The sequence below is a fragment of the Xenia sp. Carnegie-2017 genome, unplaced genomic scaffold (genome assembly GCF_021976095.1).
Source record: "Xenia sp. Carnegie-2017 unplaced genomic scaffold, XeniaSp_v1 HiC_scaffold_16, whole genome shotgun sequence".
Lineage (NCBI taxonomy): Eukaryota > Metazoa > Cnidaria > Anthozoa > Malacalcyonacea > Xeniidae > Xenia > Xenia sp. Carnegie-2017.
The window spans coordinates 2,463,485-2,485,270 of record NW_025813469.1 but is presented as its reverse complement, the minus strand read 5'-3'; the positions used below and the strand labels follow the sequence as shown (position 1 = coordinate 2,485,270).

At 36.7% G+C, this 21,786-nt stretch overlaps 1 protein-coding gene across 1 annotated transcript; it reads left to right on the top strand.

Annotated features, from left to right (window-relative positions):
• Positions 1-438: 438 nt before the first annotated feature.
• On the top strand, positions 439-21,500 carry LOC124437599 (CD109 antigen-like). Its single transcript, XM_046987564.1, has 35 exons — positions 439-661; positions 1,045-1,208; positions 5,332-5,357; positions 5,480-5,654; positions 5,728-5,798; positions 6,087-6,138; positions 6,425-6,498; positions 6,565-6,604; positions 6,694-6,778; positions 8,090-8,183; positions 8,287-8,529; positions 8,609-8,779; positions 9,204-9,380; positions 10,142-10,336; positions 10,873-11,022; positions 11,865-11,993; positions 12,060-12,144; positions 12,992-13,115; positions 13,567-13,684; positions 13,902-14,015; positions 15,277-15,513; positions 15,693-15,750; positions 16,325-16,405; positions 16,587-16,763; positions 16,843-16,933; positions 17,072-17,225; positions 17,603-17,683; positions 17,978-18,143; positions 18,420-18,631; positions 19,267-19,425; positions 19,731-19,793; positions 19,876-20,076; positions 20,359-20,433; positions 20,534-20,639; positions 20,780-21,500. Exons 1-35 carry the CDS (start codon positions 594-596, stop codon positions 20,944-20,946), a joined length of 4,383 nt encoding a protein of 1,460 aa, XP_046843520.1. The 5' UTR covers positions 439-593; the 3' UTR covers positions 20,947-21,500.
• Positions 21,501-21,786: the final 286 nt, after the last annotated feature.

Here is a 21,786-nt window from a genome sequence, read left to right as displayed (position 1 = left end):
TCTGCTGATGCGATGAAATGTGATGATAAATTTCCATACAACATGCCTCGAATGGACTGGTACTTTAAATAAAAGTTGATATAAAATAAAGTTAGTTTTGCAAGGTTAGGATCATCACAAGTAGAATATGTGTTCGACTGGAGACTTGGAATTAATTTTAGTATTTTAGACCTAGTATTGTAGGCGTTTTAATGCGTGTTTCTGAATCAGCGATCACAATAATATTGTCAGAGTTAGGACTTTTTGTTGATCGAGGTTGGTGTTAGGATTATTTCATGAGAATGATCGGAATGAGAAAAATTATATTGTGTCAAATGAGAATGTGTTGGGGTTTTGAAATACAAATACCCATAAATTACCATGTATTCAACGCAAATCATTGATTTTATCCACTTTCATTAAGCATCCCCCTTACCGCTTATAAATGCATTTTTAAGACGGGGGAAGCTACTTAGCTTGATGATTGTTCTTCGTCGGTGAAAAGAAGTGCGTATGTAATTATGTAAACATACTCCCATTCAATTGTTTTAGTTTGCAGCAGAAATATTTAAACGAAGGAAATACTGTTCAAGAGCGATTTTGGCCTCGAAGAAATGGAGTGCGGATGCCTCTTTTATTTTCTGGCTGCTCTCGTTTATAAAACGACTGCGTTCTCGAACAAGTAAGTGGGTTTCTTATCAACACTAGAATATAACGTCAATATCAAACGCAACGTGAGATAATGTTTGAGCCTATTTTTTGATGATTATTTCTGCTTAATTACTTTGCTTGTTGTAAAGTCATGTGTGTTGTTGTGACTTTATTAAAACTTTCAAATAATGAGAGGTTTGTTACTCCACAGACTACAGTACATCTTCGAACCACTTAAGATTATGTTTGTGCAATTGTTCGACTCGATGTTTATGTATTGCAAAATTCAACAAGACAAAGAACTGAAAGAAGACGCTGTCTCACAATGATTATTTATGCACACAAGGATGTTAAGCGCGATATGTCCAGTGGAAATTGCTGTGCAAAATTTTGAAAAAGTATAATATTTTTCAGCTCATATTTGATCACGTTTCCATCAACAATTCGCCCCGGAATGACCGTCGATGTGAACGTCCTTATCCTTAGAACATCCCCTTCAGATGCCAATGTGTCTGTGACAGCAGCGTTGTTCATTGCATCTCGGCAAGTTGTCTCGGGAGTGGGACTATTTAGTAGAGGTAACTCATGCCTACTTATGACAAGTAGCCTAGTTGGTGTTTGGTCAAAACAGTACAATTTTCAGAGCAGCAGTTTGATTTAGGGTTATTGTTAGGTCTAAGGTTAGTGTGGGTTAGGGTTGGGTTAGGGTTAGGATTAGGGTTTGGGTTAGGGTTAGGATTAGGTCTAAGGTTAGTGTGGGTTAGGGTTAGGGTTAGGATTATGTCTAAGGGTATTGTAGGTTAGGCTTAGGTCTAAGGGTATTGTGGGTTAGGCTTAGGCTTAGGTCTAAGGTTAGTGTGGCTTAGACTTAGGCTTAAAGGTTGGGTTAGGGTTTAGGGTTAAAGTTTAGGTTTCTTGGGCCAATTTGGTGAGTGGGCCAAGTTTCACCATAATCTTTATTGTGTGGGGTACAGTTTCACCATAATCTTTATGGTGTGGGGACAGTTTCACAAAGGTAATGTATGGTCAGTGTCATTGTGTTATTTTTAAGTGGTTTGTTTTCATTTTTCACTAAAGTAACTTATGACACGAGTCAAAAAATGCTCCAAAAGCCTGATTGACCACATAGTCACAAATACTCCTGAAAAAATATCTGAATCAGGAGTTATTTACACAGGTATTAGTGACCATGATATGATTTTGCAATTAGGAAAACTTCCATACCAAAAGTAAAACATCATTGAAATAAGAAACATGAAAACTTTAATGAGAAAACGCTTCTTGATGAACTCAGGAGCAACCATGGGATTCTGTATATTTCTTCCCCATGATACTAATGCTATGTGGGAAATGTGGAAAGGTCTATTCCTTGAGATTTTTGACAAATATGCACCCATTCAAAATAAAAAGATTCGAGGAAAAATCTTCCATGGATGACAAGGGACATAAAAGAACTGATGAAAAATCAAGATTATTTGAAACACAAGGCAATGAAAACAAATTTAAAAACAGACTGGCTGTGTTACAGGAAAAGCAGGAATAAAGTAAATATTAAACTAAAATACTCAAAAAAAGAGTACTACTCTTCAGAGATTGTTGGTCAAAAACAAAACCCTAAACAGGCCTGGAAAACTATTAACAATTTATTGGGAAAACAAAAGAAAGAAACAGTTATAAATGAATTGATTATCAATGACAATACTTTTACAACCTCAGAAAGCATAGAAGAGGGCCTTAATACATATTTTTCTAATACTGGCCCAAAACTTGCTGAAGAAATAGACAACACAAAAACTAATTTTGAAAATTATATAAATACAACTAAATCAGAGTTTGCTGCCTTTGCCAACTACTGTCCATAATGTGTACCATCTCATTTGTGGACTTTCGGCAAATAAGGCAACAGGTTGTGATGGAATATCATGTAAAATTTTAAAACTAGCTGCACCTGTTATATCTGAAACATTAACCTATATTTTCAATCAGTGCATAACTTTGTCTGTCTTCCCAGATGAATGGAAAACAGCAAGAATTATACCTCTTTACAAAAATGGACACCGTAACTTGCCTGGAAACTATAGACCAATTTCAATTCTTCCAGTCGTCAGTAAAATCATTGAACGTATACTTTACGATCAACTCTACAACTACTTTTCTAAATCTGAAATCCTAAGTGATTGTCAATTTGGTTTCAGAAAATCACATTCAACAACAACTGCCTTAATTGACTGTACGAATGATTGGTACACAAACATGGATAAAAGGCTGCTCAACCTTGTAGTCCAAATTGATCTAAAAAAGGCTTTTGATACTGTTGACCACAAAATTTTATTAAGAAAACTTGAGTTGTATGGAATTAAAGGACAAGCCTACAACCTAATTGAATCCTATCTGTCAAAGCGAACTCAAAGATGCCAAATCAAAATTTTATTTCATCCCAACAACTCCTCTCCTGTGGAGTTCCCCAGGGCTCTATTCTAGGTCCGTTATTTTTTAATATATATAAATGACTTACCCTCATGCTTAGAGCAATGTAAACCAAAAATGTTTGCTGATGATACTAGCATAACTGCTTCAAATAATGATATAGTTGAACTAGAAAAGACAGTAAACTCTGACTTGAATAATCTTGAAAAGTGGTTGATAGCAAACAAACTTAGTTTGAATTCAACCAAGACAGAATATTTGATCATAGGCTCGAAACAAATGATCAAGAATGTTTTTGCTTCTAATTTGCATATTGCAATTGGCAATTACGTTATAAATAGAATTTATGAGTACGAAAGTTTGGGTTTAATAATTGACCAACACTTATCTTGGAGGAGTAACACTGATAAAATTTGCAAAAAAGTAGCAGCCGGTATCTCCGCCCTTAGAAAATTAAAGCAATACACAGACAAACAAACACTTATCTCTATTTATAATGCCCTGGTACATCCTTACTTCACATATTGCTGTGATGTTTGGGGTGTTTTGGGGGAAACTCAGTCCAAAAGACTACAAAAACTTCAAAATAGAGCTGCAAAAATTATCATAAGCATGGGCATTGATGTCGATTATTGTAACGCATTACAAGAATTGAAGTGGGAACCTCTTGAAATACTTAGAAAAAAAGCTAAAGCAAAGCTGATGTTTAAATTATTAATAAATGCTGGACCAAATTCACTTACTAGATTGTTTACCTATAAAAAAGGCATCACTGATTACAATCTACGCAATATTACAAGTTGTCTAAATGTTCCTATGCCTAGTACTAACTCCTTGAAGAAAAGCTTTGCGTATGATGGAGCTTCTGTTTGGAATTCAATTCCAGCAGAAATCAGAAATTGCAAAAGCGTGTCACTTTTTCAAAAGAAAATTGCTGCTTGCATTTTATGATTTAGTTTAACATGTAACTGATGGAATAAACTAAACTCTGTAAATATTTAAACTTCTCTTCTGTAGATAATTTATTTCTTAGTAAATTTTGTAATTGTTTTTGAACAAAAGCACGCCCCTTTTGGAAATCAACCCCAGTTGACAAGGCCAGCGTGTCAAAATAAAGATTTTCATTCATTCATTCATTTGCATGTTCACCATTGCTGAGAGTACTTTTTGTAGTAATTATTACTTTGGTGAATCTCATCCTGAAAAAGTTATAAATAGTAGGAAATTTAGATAAGTAACTCTTGTCTTGCCTGACAGAAAAAATTTCACTTTGCTAACTTCTAACCAATATGATGGCGTGTTTTAGTTGATATGAATGTTGTACAATGATTACTTAAGGACAAAATTATAGAAAAGTTAAACCCGACAAGCTGTAGTCAATATCAAAAATTAATCTTTGGTTGGGTCATTTAACAATGATAACACATGTGGCTAAAGTTATAGGGAGAATTTCACCTAGGTAACTCATAGCCACTACTTTCGTAAGTTGTTAGTGAGGCAAGTTAACAACTCTTGTCTAGAAATTTAGGGATAATTTTACTAATCACTAATTAGGAAATAAAAGATGTTCACTGTGTTTGTACAAGCTTATGCAAACTGAGCAGACCTTTGGGAGAACTTGATAGCTGATCAATGCAAGTCCGAGACCGTAGGTCGAGGGTTGCACCTGTTTGAGAATTCTCACAAATGTCTCCAAGGCTTGCATAAGCCAGTGCAAACACGAAAAACATCTTTTATTTCTTTTATGAAATAACAATAATGCAAAACAGACAAATTTAAAGTAAACGTGTCAAATTTTGCTTTAAAATGTATTCATGATCAATTTGCAAATTGTCTTTGACGGAACGAATGTTATGATGGATTTGATTAATTGAGCTCAGATGTGTTTTGCACTTGCTAATGCAAACACAGCTCTAGACCAATCAAAACACGCGTTTCATTTTGTTTATTTTATAAACTTATATGGTTCGAGTTGACAAGACAATTTTAAGAGTTTTATCTCTTGAACCATTTCACAAGGTTAACTAGTGGCTAGTGACTGGTATCATGCGTTGATCGTTGGATTATGGACCTTTTGTAACGAATTTTTATTTTCTAAACTTGAACAAGTATGAAAAAGTTCAGCGATGTTTACTTGCGCGATGGTCCATTTTCGTCATAATGTCTACCTTCGAACATTAGAGTTATAAATCGTTCAAATTTTCTGATGCAGTTAGCAATATTTTGTTTGTTCTCCGCTTATTCCTCACCATTTGTTTTGCCCTTTTTTCTTAGGCGAACTAGGATCAATTAAATTGGAGGTAAGAGATGGATTAAATGTTCGTTTTGTTATTAGCACGATTTCCTGAAGTCTTTACCATGTAACAGATGCAAATAGTTCCTGTTTCAAAGTTTGAGTTTAATGTCACATACCCTTCTACAGATTCCTATGAATGAATCCAATCAAAACGACGACGAACATTACGTAAGAAAAAACATTCGTGTCATTGGCTCTGGGGGGCTGACATTCAATGAAACAAAGTCAGTGAATTTTGACGTAAAAGGACTTACAATTTACATTCAAACTGACAAAGGCATCTATAAACCCGGACAAACGGGTGAGATGATGTGATGTTTTACTTTCATCCGCATTTCAATTCAGCTCACTTGGGTTGTTTCTTTGTGTTGTAGTCCACATTCGTGTTATTCCTGTTTATCCAAGTTTGAAAATATATCACGGAAGAATGACGATCACTGTTTATGTAAGTTTTGTTAGCGTTTTAAAGGTGAATGGTCTGCATCCGGGAATATCGTTAGCTGACGTTTACTCCTCACTTCAATCTGAAGATGAATGACTACCGCTAAGGTTGTCGATACGTCAGTCAACATCAACACAAATAACCCGTCCCAGGGGTCGGTTGCGCGAAGAGCAAACAGCACTATCCACTGGATAGCAATATTTTCATGTACATTCGATGTAGCGTAACTTGCAATCTGGAAAATATTTTGATTTTATTTTTCGTTAACATCTGACTATTTTTTCAATGCAGGATTCAAAAAGCAACAAACTACGACTGTGGAAAGATGTAGCCTCGAGTTCAGGTGTCGTTTTTTATTTATTTTTGTTAGAAAGATACAGCTCAAACTTCAAATACGCTTGTAATAGTTCGAAATGCATCATATAGTCACTGTCACGTCTTACAAATTGCATTGGAACATTGTGTTTAACATTGCCGAATTCTTTTTAAACTCGAATTGAAAAATGCGCCTAAATTTTCAACACTGTGTGAAAATTTTGTATCAGTGTTGTCGAAGACAATATTGAGTGTACTATATCCAAGGCTTTTCAAATGCCTTATCTTCGTTTTTATCGCTTTTGAAATGCTAGGAGTGGTATCGAAAGATTTTGAGCTCTCCTCTCAGCCTAACTTCGGAGATTGGAAGATCAAAGCTGAAGTGGAGGTGAATGATCGTTTTTGTTCATATTGATGTAATATTTTAAAATGACCGCTTCTTCGAAATATTCAGGGTCAATCAAACGAAGTTTCCTTCGAAGTAAAAGAATATGGTAAGATATATAGTAATGACTAATGCTTTGTACTGGAAAGTTGAAAGCGTCCGCTCGGATGACATTTGTTGCTTTTACCGCGTACGTAGTCCTTCCAAAGTTTGAAGTAAAAGTCCTTACCAACGGTTATGCCACCAAAGGGAACGGGGATGTGTGTGGAACAGTGACGGCCAAGTATGTCACCTGAATAGTGTCATAGTGTAATAGCCGATGATTTAGAACCCAATCAATCCTGTAGATGTGAGGTATGAAGGACGCCATTTTGATAGGTGGCAAAAAGCAAAACTCAAATTAAAGAATAAGCTAAAAGAAGGTTTAAAAACCCAATCCTATCAAACATTTTAAAAATTAAACTTAGACTGTCAACTTTTCAACTGTATACGAACTCGGGAAAAGCAGATATTAATCGCAAATATCGTCAGTTTTTCCACCTTTGAAGATGGCGGCTTGCCTCACTCGTGACTATAGAATTTTGACCGAGTCAGATATCTACGTAGTAGATTGGGTTCTAGGTCATTGATTATAGCACTTTGATTATCATGTTCGACAACAATTTGCATCCAAAAACTGCAAGTTGAAATTACTAGTTTTCATCATATGACAAGTTATCATCATGTTACTAGTTGTCATGTTACTAGGAATCATGTTACAAATTATCATGTTTACTGGTTGTCATGTTACTACTTGTCATGTTACTAGTTGTCATGTTACAAATTATCATGTTACTAGTTATCATGTTACAAATTATCATGTTACTAGTTATCATGTTACAAATTATCATGTTACTAGTTATCATGTTACAAATTATCATGTTTACTGGTTGTCATGTTACTAGTTATCATGTTACAAATTATCATGTTATTAGTTATCATGTTACAAATTATCATGTTACTAGTTATCATGTTACAAATTATCATGTTACTAGTTATCATGTTACCAGTTGTTATGTTACAAGTTGTGATGTAACAAGTTGTCATGTTAGTAGTTGTCATGTTACTAATTGTCATGTTACTAGTTATTATGTTACTAGTTATCATGTTACCAGTTGTTATGTTACAAGTTGTGATGTAACAAGTTGTCATGTTAGTAGTTGTCATGTTACAAGTTGTCATGTTACTAGTTGTCATGTTACTAGTTGTCATGTTACTAGGAATCATGTTACAAATTATCGTGTTACAAATTATCATGTTATTAGTTATCATGTTACTAATTGTCATGTTACTGGTTATCATGTTACTAGTTGTTATGTAACAAGTTGTCATGTTACTAGTTATCATGTTACAAACTATCATGTTACAAATTATCATGTTAGTAGTTATCATGTTACTAATTGTCATGTTACTAGTTATTATGTTACTAGTTGTTATGTTACAAGTTGTCATGTAACAAGTTTTCATGTTACTAGTTGTCATGTTACTAGGAATCATGTTCCTAGTTATCCACATGCTGTCTTAGTTCTTGTTGTGATTTATGGTTATCTTGTAGATACACACATGGAAAAAATGTTAAAGGGAAAGGAACGCTCTCTGTTCACTTCACTTGTTATCAGCGATGCAAGAAATTCCAACTTGATTTTACTGTACGTAAACGAGCACACGACTTAGCACGTTTTTCCCCCTTTCGTCCTCCCTTCATCATATATTCTGCGAGAGAAAGGAAACGCGTTCTCTTCTTCGTTGTAGGTTGATGGAAGCTATTCATTTGTCATTCCCAAGGATAGAATCGAGAGTATTTACCCCACTTCTTTCGGTGAACCGTATAACTATGGTATTGCACTTACTTTGAATGCGTCTGTCACGGAAATCCTAACTCAAAAGACATATTACGGCGAAGCTCTTGTGAGATTATATCGAAGTGCCGCTCTTCTTGACTATCCTCAATCAAATCCTCAAGCATTTAAACCCGGTTTTCCTTTGCAAGTTCTTGTAAGCGATGCACGAGGCTTATTGCTTTGCATCCTTTCTCTTTATGTTTAAGGTTTCTACGTTAATCGTCTTCTTTCAGATTAAAGTACAACGTCCGGATGGCAGTCCGCTGGTCAATACCGTGGTGCCAGTGACGTCAACAATAAACCCAAGCAATACAAAGTACTCACGAGTTTACACTAGCGATAAAAATGGCTACGTACTGATGACGCAAACCCTTCCAGTTGGGGCTACTTACATCTACATAAAGGTATTCATAATTTTTGTTTGTTATTTCTGACTCGTCGTCATTCGTATGCGATTGGTCTTTTTGAGGGAAAAGAATGAACATGAAAAGGGCTTTCTTTTTAACTTTCGACTTTCTTATCATATCTGTTGAGCTTTCAAAGTTAAGCTTGTCTTGATAAAACGTTTCGACTTTTATATCATATCTGTTGAGCTTTCAAAGTTAAGCTTGTCTTGATAAAACGTTTCGACTTTCATATCATATCTGTTGAGTTTTCAAACTTAAGCTTGTCTTGATAAAAGTTTTTAACTTTCATATCATATCTGTTGAGCTTTCAAAGTTAAGCTAGTCTTGATAAAAAGTTTCGACTTTCATATCATATCTGTTGAGCTTTCAAAGTTAGGTTTGTGTTGATAAAAATTTTCTGTTTTGTTTTGATTGTTTTTAGGCCAAAGTTTCTGACGAATATGGCGAAGAAAGTAGTATGTACCAGAGAATTACAAGTTTTACTTCTGACAGTAAAACTTACATTGCAGTTACGGCTGAATTCAATGAATTAAACGTTGGAAGCGAAATACTCTTGAAGATCAAGTCTACCGAAGCACTTTCCTCATTTAATTATATTGTAAGTATGAAAATGCTTAGTGTAGTTGCAGGAAGCCTGGGGCCGATTTGAAGGAGGATGGCGCTATGCTGAAATTATAATTTTATGATCGGTTTGAAAATTGATTTTCACTCAGCTCACGTGACCCGGAAATAGCGTATTTAAAAGAAATGCTTACTCAACGCTTGAATTAGAAGTAACTTATCCTTTTGTTCCCTACTAAAATCTTTCTCAATCTCCAGCTTTTGTCATGTGGAAGTGTAGTGAAGCCATGCAAATATCTTTCTTAATCTCCAGCTTTTGTCACGTGGAAGTGTCGTGAAGCCATACTAATATTCTTTTTAATCTCCAGCTTCTGTCACGTGGAAGTGTCGTGAAGCCATACTAATATTCTTCTTAATCTTCTGTCACGTGGAAGTGTCGTGAAGCCATACTAATGTCTTTCTTAATCTCCAGCTTCTGTCATTTGGAAGTGTTGTGAAGCCATACTAATATCTTTCTTAATCTCCAGCTTCTGTCACGTAGAAGTGTCATGAAGCCATACTAATATTCTTCTTAATCTCCAGCTTCTGTCACGTGGAAGTGTCGTGAAGCCCTACTAATATCTTAATCTCCAGCTTCTGTCACGTGGAAGTGTCGTGAAGCCCTACTAATATCTTACTTAATCTCCAGTTTCTGTCACGTGGAAGTGTCGTGAAGCCATAGTAATATCTTACTTAATCTCTAGGCCCTGTCACGTGGAAGTGTCGTGAAGCCATACTAATATCTTACTTAAACTCTAGGTCCTGTCACGTGGACTTGTCGTAAAGTCTGGTACGGTTTCCGTCTATCCAATGGCCACGCGTGCAACCCTAAAGTTTCGGGCAACCACCGCCATGGCACCATCTGCCAAGATTGTAGTTTATTTTATACGTGATGATGGTGAAGTTGTTGCAGACAGCACTGCTCTCAAAATCAATGGCGCATTTGAAAATGACGTAAGAATTATTATGTTGATCAATTTAGGGACATTTTTGGATACACTGTAACTTTGAGGAAGAATATTACTATGTATGTGGTGCCTCATCTCCTTGTACATCTACATCTTTATCTACATCTGCATCTACATCTACATCTACATCTTTATCTACATCTGCATCTACATCTACATCTACATCTTTATCTACATGTACATCTACATCTTTATCTACATCTACATGTACATTTACATCTACACCTACATCTACATCTACCTCTACATTTACATCTACATCTACATCTACATTTACATCTACATCTACATCTACATTTACATTTACATCTACATCTACATTTACATCTACATTTACATCTATATCTACATCTACATCTACTTTTACATTTACATCTACATCTACATTTACATTTGCATCTACATCTACATTTACATCTACATTTACATTTACATCTACATCTACTTTTACATTTACATCTACATCTACATCTACATTTACATGTCCTGAGATGCAATCTCTACTTCATTACATCGTTGTAGGTTTCTGTACAATTTAGTCGTGCCCAAACAAAACCAGGAGAAGCTGTAAGCGTGAAAATCAAGGCATCTCCCTTCTCACAAGTCAGCCTGCTAGCGATAGACAAAAGTGTTCTTCTTCTAGATAAAGGAAACGATTTGACAGTTACTGAGGTATGTTTATGAGTTGCAGTGTGTACGTAAAAGGATATATAAGTATAGTGAACGCAGTGTAGCAGTTTCTTATTGAATTCACCGGAGACGATTTTAAGCCCTATGTGATCTAAAGCACCTCCCCACTCAATCAAATGGACAGCACTTATCAAATAATACGACCTCAATCAGTGGCAAAGCCAACATGCAGGTTTGTTCACTGGCAAAGCCAACCTGCAGGTTTGTTCACTGGCAAAGCCAACCTGCAGGTTTGTTCACTGGCAAAGCCAACCTGTAAGTTTGTTCACTGGCAAAGCCAACCTGCAAGTTTGTTCACTGGCAAAGCCAACCTGCAGGTTTGTTCACTGGCAAAGCCAACCTGCAGGTTTGTTCACTGGCAAAGCCAACCTGCAGGTTTGTTCACTGGCAAAGCCAACCTGCAGGTTTGTTCACTGGCAAAGCCAACCTGCAAGTTTGTTCGTGCTATGAGAATATTCGACGTTCACTCTCTGTAAGATTGATTTATGCTGTAGTATTATGAAGTGTTTTTTGCAGGCTGTTTAATTTATGTAAATTATTTTTAATTATTTTCATCGTACTGTCATGTTGAACTGTTGTAGTGTTTATTTTAAAAATTTCGTTCGTACCTCCTCCATCTGGGTAACTGTTTTTATTTTTTATTGTGATTTATTATTAGATTTAGATTACCAATAAAACAATTTAAGAAAATGACCTGAAATTTGCATAGCACGACCAACATCCGTGTTTGCTACGTCACTGCTGACGTCATTGACAGAGAACGAAATTACAAATCAGGATAGAATGGTCAAATAACCTTTTTTTGTAACGTAACGCTTTCTTAGGTGATGAATGACTTGGCATCGTTTGGAGGTGACCATTCAAATTACTTTCCTCCTTGGTGGAGATGGCGCAGGCGCAGATCATTCTTCCCGTGGTATCCCAGGGCAACTGACTCTTTTCAAATATTCCAGGCAAGTGTTGTATTTTTTCTACCTGTCGCTTCATAACTCTTTCTTTCACGCATATTATTTACGTAGAGAGCGAACCTCGCTATCGTAACCGATTGCAAAATAAACGAAAGACTTTACATCGTGTATAAAACAAAGGAATCAAGGCCTGACGGTAAATAAGACGGATTACTATCAAAGATGCATTGTGTATTATTGTTTTATGAAATTGAGCATTGCGTCTTTCAATTGAGCAGTCTTCTCTGGGTCGTTGGGGTATGTATATATATATACACATACATATATATAAGTTTGAAAATTGGTAATCCAGGCATTTAATACATAAAAGATAAAAGTTTCTCCGGATTAGATTAAAAGATAAAAGTTTCTTTCGGCTCGAAGCAGCGAGTCGAAAGCTCAATAAAAATCATTTTTAAAATCCGGAGAAACTTTTATCTTTTATATATATGACCTATATATAGGAAGTTTATATATGTGTAGTGGTGTTGAGAGGTTTCGAGTGGATAAAATACTGATTGAGTAAATCGAAATAATTTCTCCGCAACTGCATCGCGAGTCACTCGCCATTCGATAGCGAGTCAATCGCCATTCGATACTCGCGATCAAGCTATGTTACTCGAGGTCGGTACTGTATCTATATATATATATATATATATGTATAGTGGTGTTGAGAAAAATCACAAATTATAGATTCATCCCGAAGTTGTTTCAGATTGCTCACTCTTCAGGGGATTTAAATTAATAATAATATTATCCCCTGAAGAGTGAGAAATCACGAAACAGGCTTGTCGGGATGAAATTGTAGTTTTTGTGTATTTTCTTCTTCTTATCAATATTTACGCTCTGCTCTTAAGCATCGAGCACTGTACTTACGGAGACAAATAAACAAAACTTCCTATATTTATATGTATGTATATATATGTATAAGTATATATGTATATGTATATGTATGTATATATGTATAGCGAGGTTAGGCAAAAGTCGGTTTTTTCTTTTCATAGTTTCGTTTTCCGATATGCGTCGAATTCAGTATTCCAACACTGAAAACACTCAACCTCTCGCTGAAGTAAAGAAAGTCCGAACATTGTTTCCCGAAACCTGGCTTTGGAAAACTGTGACCACTGAGTAAGAATATTTTGACCACTGAACTGTATATATGCAATGGAATATTACCTGGTATACTTTGAGTTTCGATTCGATTAGGAAAAGTTTGAAATCTTCTTCACTGCCCCCTTGAATTTTCTTCTCAAATTTTTAGACTTCAAAGGCATTTGGTAATTAATGTTTTTAATGTCGCTATGATTTTAAGTTTTTGCATAAGTGGTCATAACTATTCGTTCGTTTTTGGTTATTAATATGATTGCAAACTCGTAACGAAAAGGGGCACCGAAGTTCGAATACTTAATGTAGTAATAACTGAAACGAGAGTTCAATTTCCCGTTGTGCTCAAATCCATCCCTAATCTTTTTTGGCTTGTGCGAAAGAACACCTTTATGATTAAAAGAGAATTTAGAAATTTCACTTCTAAACGAAGCCCTTAGATCAATTTGCTTATTGCTGTAATTTTCTTCGACAGCTCATTTGGCAATGCACGGCTAGACAGTAATTCGCCCGACACGATTACATCATGGGTTCTAAGTGGTTTTGCTGTTTCAAATCTCACTGGTTTTGGTGTAGCAAATGAAAAGCAACAGGTTGCCACGAACTACTTGTCTATACAACTGAATATAACCATTTTAGGAAAATATATAATACAGCTGACAGTGGTTGGAATATGCTCCTCGTCTGTATGAGTGTATTGAATATAGCTAGCGAAGGAAAATCTCCCCCATGACTGATTCATAAGCCTGCTGTTCACCAAAGTGAACTTGATGTTTTTGTGATATGGTTTTCTTTGTGATCGTTTTTCAGCTTCGAGTTTTTCAGCCTTTCTTCATTTCAATGGACCTTCCATATTCGGTAGTCAGAGGAGAGGAAGTTGCCATACGAGTGCTCGTGTTCAACTATAATAATGAAGACGTGGAGGTAACTTCGCCACGTTCTTTAGAACCTGTGCCTACATGTACTCATGGACATCTTTATGTACATCCATGTTCATCCATGTACATCCATCTATTTTTATCTATATGACATCCATATTCATCATGTACATCCATATTCATCATGTACATCCATATTCATCCAAGTACATCCATATATGTTCATCTATATGTACATCCATGTACATCCATATATGTTCATCTACATGTACATCCATGTTCATCCATGTACATCCATATATGTTCATCTTTATGTACATCCATATTCATCCATGTACATCCATATATGTTTGTCTATATATAAATCCATGTATATCCATGCACATCCATATATGTTCATCTATATGTACATCCATATATGTTCATCTATAAGTACATTCATATTCATATATCCACATCCATATATATCCATATATGTTCATCTATATATACATCCATGTATATCCATGCACATCCATATATGTTCATCTACATCCATGTACATCCATGCACATCCATATATGTTCATCTATATGTACATCCATGTACATCCATGCACATCCATATATGTTCATCTATATGTACATCCATGTTCATCCATGTACATCCATATATGTACATCCATGCACATCTCTATCTACATGTACATCTATGTATGCGTCAAACAACGCCTCCATAAGCATCTCATAGCAAGACATGTATTTATGTCTATATGTACATCTCAATGTGCTTATTTATCTATATGTACATATATATGTATATCTCAATGTGCTTATTCATCTATATGTACATATATATGTACATCTCAATGTGCTTATTTATCTATATGTACATATATATGTACATCTCAATGTGCTTATTTATCTATATGTACATATATATAAGTTTGAAAATTTGTAATCCAGGTAATACATAAAAGATAAAAGTTTCTCCATTTTAAGTGATTTTTATTGAGCTTTCGACTGTTGCTTCGAGCCTTCATCAGAATGAGGATATTTATTTACACGTGTTTTTAGCTGGAGACGTTTAGAGCGTCTAATTGGATGTAAAATCACTTAAAATCCGGAGAAACTTTTATCTTTTATGTACATATATATGTATATCTCAATGTGCTTATTCATCTATATGTACATATATATGTATAGCTCAATGGATAATTCTTTTGAGAACAAATTCATTTATGCTCATTTTCTCCAGTGAATATATAGCAATTTACCTATGAGCCCAGCCTATCTGAAATATTATTTTAATATTCAATATTTTTATAGGTGACAGTGACTTTAAAAGGCTCTAATGATTGGTCGAATATGATCGAGACCACCACGAATAATATTTTCATGGATCTTCATCGTAATGACGTAAAATACGTGCTGAAAGTATTGGCTAACAACGGTGCAGCTGTGTCATTTCCCATAGTTCCCAGCAAGCTTGGTAACATACCCATCACCGTTCGTGCGCAGACTGCAACGTTTGCAGATGCAGTGACGCGAACACTGTTAGTAGAGGTAATGGTGATTTGTTGGCGAAGCCGAATAATTATCGATTATGATTTAGGAATCTGTAGAAATCTATTGTTTTTACATTGATTTAACACGCAGATATTTACGTAGCACAAGCAAACTTGCCGTTGGTTGTGCCACTGCAGAGAAGAGAAGTTGCGTACTTGTATTTTTCATACTTTTAGCCCGAAGGTGTTGAACAAGAGTACTCGTACAGTCTTCTCATAGACCTTAATTCAACAGGTATGGAAAATTTCCATTAAGGTTAAAGATACTCCCTTGACGAACAATCGTAACATGTTCGTAGATGTTAGATCACCCAGGTTAGTAGAGTCCCGAGAGGAACTGTTGTTGATGTTGACTGACGTTTCGACAACCTTAGCGGTAGTCAGTGTCAGAGACAAAATTCAAAGTCAAGGTCCCCAGGGTTCAAACCATTTACTTTAAACAATCACTGTTGCAAGTTTGAACTTGGGGTGAGTTAAGGCTCTTTTCCACTCATTGCAAAACGCACTCGCAAGCTCGCTGCGAGTGCCTGCAAGTGCCTGCGAGTGCCTGCAAGTGCCTGCTAGTGCCTGCGAATTACTCGTAGCGAGCTTACCATGACTTGCAACATAGTTAAATTATTTGAACAAAATTTGTTGATCGCGCAAACAGACTCGCAGCGAGAGCATTTTGCGATGAGCCTTTAGTTATGGTAATGGCAACATGGATCATCATTTTTTTACATCTTCATTTGGATGTGTTGATCAGAATCCTAGATTTTTCCAATGACACGAGCAATTCTGACACGTATATTTTTTTTCTTCTTGGACAGCACGTTTCAACGGGGAACTTGAGCTTGCTCTGCCGTCCAATTTAATAAATGGCTCTGCAAAGGCGGCTATATCTGTTATTGGTTAGTAGCTTCATTGGTTACACCCCATAAAGATACAATGTAAACATGTATAGCTCTTCATATGTATGTTAAAGTACACTTTATTCCCATACCGTCCTCATTAAGTTGCCTAATACTCGCCTCAGGGGAGTGGGGGTGGGGATGAGTAATCTGTAAGGGCTTTTATGTTTCATCGCTCCAGGTGATATAATGGGATCCTCCATTAATGGCATCGAAAAGTTGCTGCGAATGCCTTACGGTTGTGGTGAGCAAAACATGATCAATTTTGCACCCAGCATGTTCATCCGCGCTTACCTGGAAACCGTTGATCAGCTAACATCGAGTATTCGGGAGAAATCCGTCAGATACATGACGTCAGGTAGAGACTTCTATCGCCATTACATGACTTGCGAGTGTGGGAAAGTTCAAATAAGAAGAAACATACGATTCATTTTTAGGTTATCAAAGGGAATTGTCATATCAACATTCAGATGGCTCCTACAGTGCTTTCGGTGAAAGACGCGGTATAACAAGACCAGGAAGCTTATGGTAAGGGTGTTCCTGACGAGCACCGTAGTACATTGGGGTACATTCTTGGTCCTCAATATTCCGTCCCTACCACATGATCTCACGTTATATGAATTTGCAAGTTTAGATAACTAATGCTTAATATCGCGTTCTCTGAAGGTTAACGGCGTTCGTTGTGAAGTCGTTCTCTCGTGCAAGGTCTTATATCTACATCGATCCGAGATCACTGAACAAAAGTATGACTTTCATTTTGAACAACCAAGAAAGAAACGGAGAGTTTCGTGAAACCGGAAGCGTCGGCAGCTATTTACAGGTGATCTGGGAATGTATTCCATTTGAGTATTCAACTTGCATTTCGTTGTCTTTGAAACACAATACAAACCCCAACTGTTGGTCACTTAAGGATACGTTTGAATGAATTACAAGTAATTTGAGCATGAAGTAGGTTTGTCGTGAAGTAGATACAATGGCATATTAACATGTTTTAGCCAAGTCTACTTATATAAGTTAAATGTTACGTCAACCAATGCTAAAGCTTTTATTCCTGTGTATATGGTTCACTGTAAAATTGGGTCCGATCTCATCTGGTCTCAAATATATATATATATGTTTCATTAATCACTATTAATGTAGTTGAATTGTTAATATAGTTGAATTGAACAGTGTAGAATCCCGTTATTTCCCATTTAGGGTGGATTGAAATCTTCATCGCCTGAAGCCTTGACCGCGTACGTTCTTGTGTCACTTCTGGAGTCTGGTGACCAGAGTAACGTGAGTTTCCAAACTCTATGATTGCAAACTGCTTAGTATAAAATTACTGTTTTCGAATACATTAAAAATGTCGTCTCAACTTCATCCTTTTCTCCGTTCGCTTTTTGATTCGGCTAATAATCGGTTTTTTGATTGAGGAAAATTCCTGATTAGACCCAATTACAAATCGCATTGGAGATGGAGATTTTCATATTGATATGCATATGGATATAACAGCACGTGTAGATATATATGTATATCTTCATGTATATCTTGCACGTCTTCAATTTTCACGCGTATCATTTGTTTTTTTAGAGAGCTAGGCGAGCTGTGGCGTCAACTGTACGATACCTGAAAAGCAAGCTACAAGAGATGACCGACGTGTACACATTATCATTGGTTGCCTACGCTTTTGAACTGGCTGATGACGTAGCGAAGGAGGTTGTTCTAAACAGATTGACGGTCAGGGCCATAAGAGAAGGTATGTGTCACGATCATCCACAGGTACTCACTAATGTACCACATTGACCATGCACGATCCTGGTCTATCGAAGACATGATAGAGGATGTCTGCGACTTTTTGTTCACTTAATATGTATAATATGTTATTGACTCTGACGATGACTACCGCTAAGGTTGTCGCAACGTCAGTCAACAACAACAAAAACAGTCCTTCTCAGGACTTTATTAACCTGGACGATCATCATTTACAAACATGTAATATGTTCTCAAAAAATTATGTTTTTTCTTATTTGAGACGGAACTGTTCACTGGGAAGAAGAAAAGTCCGAATCACATCAAGGAAGTCCCTGGCGCCGTCCTTACTACCGACCCAGGTCAGCGGATATCGAGATGACGTCATACATCCTACTTGTGTATGCTCACCGAAGAGATGTTAGAACTGGGTTACCTATCGCACAGTGGTTGGCCCAACAACGGAACTCACTCGGTGGTTATTCGTCCACTCAGGTGCGTTGCACATGTCGAATTGAGTGAAATTTGTATGTTATTCGCGAATAAATAGTTAATACGAATAGTTAATAGTTAATAGTTAATATAAGTTAAATACCAATATATTTAATAAAAACCAATAGTATAGTTAATACTTGTTAATAATAGTTAATAATAATAATGGACTCCGTCGATTTCGACGTATGAGGGTTCCACGAAGTGGAACATCCTGGTTACTGAAATTATAGTGAAGGCAGCTGACCAGACAACAATCACTCGTACCCTTCACGCAACCACAACGCTGATATCAGCGTGACACAGTGTGACAAGGCTGCAACATTGCAGATACAGGTACAGTCCATCCGAGGACATAGTTTCCTCTACCAAATTTCCCTCACATGGCTTTGGTCAACCCGGGCTAGGTTTACAGACACATTGCCAAATGTGCCACGAGCCGGGATTTGGCAATGTGGATTGTGCCACTTACCTGATTAATAGTTAATAGTTCGCCGAAGTTACGATAAATAATCAATATGAATTAGTTAGTATTATGATAATAGTTTATGGTAGAAAAATTCCTCTTCCTTCCGTAGTATCGCAAAACCAACGTAATTCATGAGAAAGCGAATGAATTATTTTCATTTCAACTTCAGGATACTGTGATTGGTCTCCAGGCCCTTTCAGAGTTTGCGCCACTCGTATTTTCATCCGAAGTGAACTTCGTTATTGACTTGAGACTGTCGGCCCGAGCCAGCTACGAGAAGCGATTCCATGTCGACAAGAGTAACCTCGTTGTCTTACAGCAAGAGGAGGTTAGTAAGGATGATAGCTGCTTGTGTCTGCACAACATTTATTTGTATCTTTGGAGGTTAGTAAGGATGATGGTTGTGTCTGCGCAACATTTATTTGTATCTTTGGAGGTTAGTAAGGATGATGGCTGCTTGTGGCTGCGCAACATTTATTTGTATCTTTGGAGGTTAGTAAGGATGATGCTTGTGTCTGCGCAACATTTATTTTTATCTTTGGACTTTGTTGGTAGCCTACGGCTTCAGAACTAACAGAAGAACAATTCTCAAGTAGAACATTCACGAAATAGTCAAATTTTTGATTTTTATAGCTTCCTATTGTCGGAGGAAAAGTCTTCATCGCAGCCAACGGTACAGGCATCGGTGTTTTACAGGTAAATTGTTCACATCGATGTTAGACGATAGAACAGAATGCTTTCAAAGTTTTGACTATGTTGCTGGTGGTCTTTTGTGTAGGTTGGAGTTACGTATAATATCGATAAACCTCTAGCTGACAACTCCTTCGAGGTCTTTGTTACTGTTAAAGCCTCTGACAACAATGTGGTGAAGGCTCAGCCTTGTGTACAATACATTGGCCATGGTCAGGAATCTGGAATGGCCATTCTGGAGTTTGGTTTGCCATCTGGATTTAGTCTCGATCAAGACGAAGCAAACCGAGTAGGTGGAAAGTCTTACATCAATTGAAAGCAAAAATTTTCAAGAAAAATGACTTTGATACGTCATTTGATGACATAAACAGACGTCATTGTGTGATGACATAAATAGACGTTATAATGTGTGATGACATAACCAGACGTCATATTGTGTGATAACATAACCAGACGTAATATTGTGTGATGACATAACCAGGCGTCATTTTGTGTGATGACATAACCAGACGTAATATTGTGTGATGACATAACCAGGCGTCATATTGTGCGTGTATTTTGTAATTTTTAGCTCTTGAACGATCAATCGAACAAAATCAAAAGAGTCGAAAACCCCGGACGGAAAGCTATTTTATATTTTGACAAAGTAAGTAACTGGGCTTCGTTAAATTGCTGTAAAATGTAAATTCATATGACGGTCTACGTTGTTATTTCAAATAAATTTAATTTAAAATGTCGTCGCCTAGATTCCGAAGTCGGAAAACCTCTGTGTAGATGTAAAGTCGGTCAGAACCCATGCAGTTGGCAAGGCTCAACCTGTTGCTGTCGTCATATATGACTATTATAGACCAGGTAAAAGGATGACTGCGTCGATCATTCTACCGCAGTTAAGATAAGAAATCCTGATGAAATGAAATGTTGTACGTGTAGTGAGAGTCGCGTTGGGATGGTATCCACTAGGGGAATATAATGCGTGTTTTTTTTTTGTTTAGAAAAACGCTCGACAACGATGTATTCCACACAAAATGACGTCAGCGTGTGTGACGTGTGCGCTGAATGCACGCACTGCAATCAACGCGGCGGAGGTCACGCGACACGCGTGGTGTCCTTTACGCATTTGGTCATCTTAGTGCTTACTATATTTTTGTACAATATATGATAACATTTTTAGAATTGTAGAGCTTTGAGTAATGGGGCTGTTTTATAACCGCGGCTAAACGGGACTCAGGGAAGCGTGAAATGATTTTGAGTCATTGAAAGGAGTTAAAACTTCTGATGTAAAACTTACAACCTTTTCTAAAGCGCCACGAATCATTTTGTTGTAAGTCTTCGACCAGGCTTTCCTTTTTAGCGTTTTCGAATTCATAAAGTCAGAGCATTGTGAAATTGCTCAAGAAAATATTTTTGCTGTTAAGTATTGAGTCTTTTCCATTCACCCAAAACATTTAACGCTTTGCTCAATCCCTGTTACCCGGGCTCAGGTAATCAGCCCTTAATTAGGTAATTGTTGTGACTTGATCAGAATGTCTGTGTCAAATCTGCGCAGTGAACTATATTTATTTCACTTACATATTCATTTTTTGTATAATATCACAAGAAAATCAAATTGTTGTATATTATCACATGAATTAGTCAATATATATTCTTGATAAATTGCTTTTTAAAATTCATGTAGTGATGTGTTATGCTGCAAAAATATGTCATTTTACTTCACACGGTCTATTGACGTCGTGAAAAGGATTGAGCTCACGATTGTAGATATAGTTGTTTGATTTCTTTGGTATCTCCCTTTCATCAACCAAATGTCGTTAAACCACCAACAAAAGTACCACCTCCTGCAACAGTGTCTCTGGTACCACCACCTGCTGCAGTGTTGCTGGTACAATGACCTGCTACGGTATCTCTGATACCATCACATGCTGCAGTGTCACTGGTACCACCACCTGCTGCAGTATCTCTGGTACCACCACCTGCTGCAGTGTTGGTACATTGACCAACT

Bases quoted from the DNA above. Each gene is read 5' to 3' on its own strand.
- LOC124437599 (XM_046987564.1), top strand. From the start codon at position 594: ATGGAGTGCGGATGCCTCTTTTATTTTCTGGCTGCTCTCGTTTATAAA. The intron at 8,780-9,203 runs GTATTCATAATT...GATTGTTTTTAG, and splicing joins CTACTTACATCTACATAAAG to GCCAAAGTTTCTGACGAATA. The intron at 16,764-16,842 runs GTAGAGACTTCT...ATTCATTTTTAG, and splicing joins CGTCAGATACATGACGTCAG to GTTATCAAAGGGAATTGTCA.